Consider the following 5,391-nt stretch of genomic DNA (forward strand, 5'->3'; position numbering starts at 1 on the left):
AGGGAAAGATAACTGCAAGCTTTCATCTGCCTTGATGGTTGAACAACTCCAGCTTTGGAAGGTCTGTATTCAGAAAGGCTGTTGCATATCTCGCTTTGCGGAATTGTTCCCAGCCTTGTGCCTGTGGTTGAGTTGCCCATCATTTGATAACCTCATCGAGAATAATCTCATCTGTGAGTTTGCTTCCGTGTCAAAGGAGGCTTACTTATTTCTCGAGGCTTTGGCCGGGACACTTCCCAATATATATTCACATAACAGTCAAGCGAATAATTCTGAGGCTTGGAAGTGGAGCTATGTTAATCCTATGATCGATACAGCGCTGAGCTGGATAATGTCGGTGTCCAAATTAGTTGAGCAAAAGAGAGCGATGGGGAGCAGCTCTGTGTTAATTACTTCTTTGTTGTGGGTGTTCTCAGCTGTCATGCATACTATTTCCAAAGTGCTTGAGAAGGTCACTGCCAATGGAGAGGGAGAACCTTTGCCATGGCTGCCAGAGTTTGTTCCAAAGATCGGCCTCGCAATTATCAATCTTAGGCTTCTAAGTTTTTGCGTGGTAGATGATAGTAGGTATGCTAGAGACTCTTATGGATGTTCCTCTTTCGTGGAATCTTTGTGTTATCTGAGACAGCAATGTAATGATGAAGAACTATCATTGGCTTCAGTGAGTTGCCTTCATGGGATAATCCAAACGGTTGCCTCCATTCAATATCTGATACAGTTTGCTAGATCCGGGATGAAAATCCTTCCTCAGAAATGTATTTCCTCGAGAGATGAATCTGTGCTTGCAGAAGGAATATTAACGGAGTCCTTGGCTGAAATAAGAGCCGTGTGGAATGTATTTAGGGACCTCATTGCATCAGAATGGTCTCTTGTGCAATCTGTTGAGGTACACAAACGAGGTGGACCTGCCCCAGGTGTGGGGCTTGGGTGGGGTGCTACTGGTGGTGGGTTTTGGTCAACCAGGATTCTGTTGGCACAAGCAGATGCATACTTTCTAAGCCTCTTGTTCAACATCTCTCCGGTGGACTCTGTAATGAACTCATCAGAGGATCGAGAATTGGCTGTTATGATGGAGAAATTAAACTCCGGTTTAGCAGTGAGCTTGATTGCAGGTCCAAGGGATCATATACTGGTGGAAAAAACCTTGGACTTTGTCCTTCAACCACATGCTTTAGAACTTTTTTCCCACTGTGTCAAGTCAAACAAGAGATTTGGAGAGATTGAATGGGAATACACGGAAGAGAACTATATTCGCATGAACAATGTACTTGCGTCTCACTACAAACACAGGTGGTTACAACAAAAAAAATCGAAAGCTGATAATGGAGACCCCATGCCACAGGAGCCCATGGCCGGTCTGGAGACTATTCATGAGGACAGTGAAATGTCAGACTATTCAGTTGAAGACCGTAAATCTGAATCCTTGGTTGTAGAATGGGTTCATCAGAGACTTCCCCTGGCTCCGCACTGGTTTCTCAGTGCCATCTCAGGCGCTTGCAGCGACAAAACATCACCAGGGCTGCCGGAATCGATGGATTTTCTTGAAGTCACCAAGGCTGGAATTTTCCTTCTTGCGGGACTTGAGTCACTGTCCTGTTTAGCATCTCAGCCTTGTCCTATTGTGAGCGTCCCATTGGTTTGGAAGTTTCATGCTTTGTCCGCAGCTTTGCTCGTGGGAATGGACTTTCTTGAAGACAAGACTACTGGCAACCTCTACGAGTCTCTTCAGGAGCTGTATGGTCAGTTACTAGACGAAGCAAGGTCGAATGGTTGTCAGACCGAGCTCCTGAGGTTCAAATCTGACATTCATGATAACTACTCAGTATTTCTCGAGACACTTGTGGAGCAGTATGCAGCTGTTTCATATGGGGACATATTGTATGGGAGGCAAGTCTCGATTTACTTGCATCAATGTGTGGAACCCTCAGTTCGTCTTGCTGCATGGACAGTGCTCTCTAATGCTCGTGTTCTAGATCTTCTGCCGAGTGTGGAGAAATGCTTGGGACGTGCCGAGGGCTACCTTGAACCGGTTGAGGTGATTGGCATAAACTAACACGAAACGATTGTTAATTGAATCGTTGTTGTTTTATATTGTAGTACATGACTAAAAATAGAAGGGTGGTTGATCCACAGGAAGACGAAGCGGTCCTTGAGGCGTACCTGAAGACGTGGATATGCGGAGGACTTGACAGAGCAGCGAGCCGAGGATCAGTGGCATTCACGCTCGTCCTGCATCACTTCTCATCGTTGATTTTTGGGAATGAAGCCGTTGAGAAGGTGCCTCTGAGAAACAAGATTGTGAACTCATTGTTGAGAGATTACTCGAAGCAGCAGCAGCCGAAGCGTGAGGTACTTACTATTACTTTCAATTTCTCTATTTTACGGGGAAATGTGGGTGAGGAGTGACGATGTGATTGATCGATTGCAGGGGATGATGCTGAATCTCCTGAGGTATGACAAATGGACAAGGAATGGCGCTGAATCGTCGATGACACACGAGGAAAGATTCGAGGTTTTGAAGGAAGCCTGCCAAGGCAACTCCTCCCTCTTGTCCCATCTCGACAAGCTCAAGTCTGTCTTGTCCCAAACAACATATGGCTCGTGACCCTTGTTATATATTTGACGCTTTTTTTTTTTTTTATTTTAAATATTATGTATTAGGTAAAGACTTTCGCAATGTCTATTTTTTGTTATAAAAATGATATCAGTCTTTTGTTTAATATAGAAAAATTGTATTAATAAATTGAATTATTATTCAATTATAATTACTCATTATATTATTGTCTAATTTTCATCAATTATGAAGAAGTTAATGGCAATGATATTAAAATACATTTTAAGATATAATGTAATCAACTAAAAATTTAATAATATACAAAATTAAGGCAAAAATGGCTTTTTATATATATAGATGAGTTTTATCTTTTTTAATTATAATAATTTATTTATATTTATAATAATTAGTAGTAATTTAATCGAATTATATATAGTTAACTTGATTTCCAATGTGTTTTGAAGGCCACATTCTGAAACATAAAAATATGGCCACACGAAATTATTTACCCCTATTTCGTATTGAAAAAAACTAAATGGATTAAGTTTTAATACACCATAATTTACAAATAAAGATTTTAATAACAAATGAAAATTAAAAAAAATATCACATAAATGATGAGGCGAATGATAATAAGTATTCACCACAAACGTTTAAATCTTATTATATATATATATATATAATATTCAGCTTATCTTATTACCATCTCATTATGTGTAGAAGCATTGACAAGATTTAGCTGCTTAATTGGATAACATTGCTTAATAATTACCCTTTCTGCTGTTTATTTAAATAATTTTTTTATCAAGTGATTTTGGTGGCCTGACCTTTGGTGAGCTCAAAGGGTCAGATTCCACGTCAGACGAGATAATGTCCAGACTATCTCTAAGCTATATATATATATAAATGTCATAGGGCCAGATCCAAATGGTGAGTGAGTGAATGGTATCGTGACAAATGGCAAACGCATATAACGATTTCCATCATTAAAAGAGTAATGAAATTGTATATCGTTCATCGTATGTTTTTTTTTTTTAATTTTAATTTTTTTTTGATAACCAAGAGGTTCACCTGTGCCTTCGGCCCAACCTACATCCCCTCAGGCCCGGGAGCAGTGACAGGGACCCAGAGAGCAACACCCTCCCAACCGAGAAAACACTCCCTCCCTCCCCAGCAGCTGGATTCGAACTGGTGACCGGGGCCCCAAGAGCAACACCCTTTCAACCACTCGCCCACTACTTACTGGGTTTTAATTTTAATTTGTTATAATAAATGAATGATTTGAAATATAAATGGTTGGAAATCGCACACACATGTGAGATGAAATGTGTAGTATTCCGTGAAAGAAAAGAAGAAGAAGAAGTGCGATGTCGTGATCATTTTTTTTTTTTTTTTTTGCAGAGGAGCGCTTCCATAACAATTACGTATTAATAAATCTTATCCTGTAGATTTAAATAAAAGCCTTTTTTTAATTATTATTAGATGGTGCATGTGGGGTAAGACTAGATCTAGAAACATTATTTACTTTTAAAAAAAAACGAGATATCTTTTTTTTTTTCCAAATTCGAAATATTGGATTTAGGGGAGTGTGGGGTCACATTCCAAACAGCGAATCTTCGGGGTTGGGTTGGGTCGGATTTTCACTTGTTTATGTTAATTAATCACACGATTACCTTGATTTCTAACTAAATTAACGTTATGATATTGAAGGCCCGAAATACCCATCATGCCCTTACAGGATTAGCATCATCCCCAGGGTCGCCACGTCGGCATGACTCGTTCTCCCTCACTACGCCGTCGTTTCACAAACCCCCCGAGGAGGAGGAGGGAGAGGAGGACGACGACGACGACGTTGAAGAGATAAAAACCTAAAGGACGACCTCTTCTCCATTCCTCTGAATTTCGGTTTCTTCTCTTCAGTCCATGGGATCCCCGATTCCATACCAAATCTTCTTATAACCCAATCAGACCCCCACGTTCAAATACAAGAGATCATCATCCATCACGCGCTTTTCCTCCTCCTCTTCCTCTTCTCTCTTCTCCCTCCTCAATGGTGATGGAGAACAATGAAAGCTGCGGCAGCCGAGTTTCAAGCGACGCCACGCCCACTTCTCAGTCCGCGTTGGACCGTCGCCAGCGGCTCAAGGTCGACGTTTACAATGAGGTTCTCCGTCGTCTCCGGGATTCTCACACTGAGGAAGCTGATCGGCCTGGGTTTGAAGACGAGCTCTGGGCGCATTTTAATCGCCTCCCCACTCGGTAATTCTCCCTTCGTCCGTACAATCATATGCATTTTTACTTACTCTCCTGAGAGTATGTATATATATATGTACACATCGACGTTCGACTGTGGGTACATATCTCCTGCACCGGCGTCTGCATGCGAGTGATTCTATTGGGATACTCGATCTCTGTTATTCTACTGCCACAATTCAACTTTTTTATTCGCGGAACTGAGCGGATGTACGAACTTTTTTTGTTTGCTTCTGAATTTCTGGGTCTGTTTGTTCTTCAAATTTGATCCTTTACTCAGTTTCACATAAAAAAAAATGTTGTATTTCTTGGGGAGAATATGTTCCAACTGAGAAGTGTGTTCTTTAGGTATGCTTTGGATGTGAATGTAGAGAGGGCAGAAGATGTGCTGATGCACAAGAGATTGTTACATTTGGCTCATGATCCTGCAAATAGGCCCGCCATCGAAGTTCGTCTCGTTCAGGTGAGTTGTTTGGTGGATGTGCGGCTAATCTCTCCGCATTACATTTCTTCCGTGTTTAGGGTTTGTTTTGTTCCAAACTTTTGCCGTAGAAGCGGAGCCTTCCTTTTTTGGGGTTTCTTCC

The 5,391-nt window shown here is 41.2% G+C and overlaps 2 protein-coding genes across 2 annotated transcripts in view; both read left to right on the forward strand.

Annotated features, from left to right (window-relative positions):
- The window catches only part of LOC104824748 (transcriptional elongation regulator MINIYO), a 7,296-nt gene extending 4,576 nt beyond the window's left edge, over nt 1–2,720 (forward strand). Inside the window, exons 10-12 of the mRNA XM_010556899.1 lie at nt 3–2,035; nt 2,134–2,349; nt 2,429–2,720. Coding sequence (XP_010555201.1) covers nt 3–2,035; nt 2,134–2,349; nt 2,429–2,605 — 2,426 coding nt within the window. The 3' untranslated portion in view covers nt 2,606–2,720. The remainder of the gene's footprint in view (nt 1–2; nt 2,036–2,133; nt 2,350–2,428) is intronic.
- Nucleotides 2,721–3,570: 850 nt separating this feature from the next.
- Nucleotides 3,571–5,391, forward strand: part of LOC104824751 (serine/threonine-protein kinase STY46) — a 6,505-nt gene continuing 4,684 nt past the window's right edge. Inside the window, exons 1-2 of the mRNA XM_010556905.2 lie at nt 3,571–4,813; nt 5,156–5,270. Coding sequence (XP_010555207.1) covers nt 4,605–4,813; nt 5,156–5,270 — 324 coding nt within the window. The 5' untranslated portion in view covers nt 3,571–4,604. The remainder of the gene's footprint in view (nt 4,814–5,155; nt 5,271–5,391) is intronic.

This window comes from Tarenaya hassleriana, unplaced genomic scaffold (genome assembly GCF_000463585.1).
Source record: "Tarenaya hassleriana unplaced genomic scaffold, ASM46358v1 Cleome41, whole genome shotgun sequence".
NCBI lineage: Eukaryota > Viridiplantae > Streptophyta > Magnoliopsida > Brassicales > Cleomaceae > Tarenaya > Tarenaya hassleriana.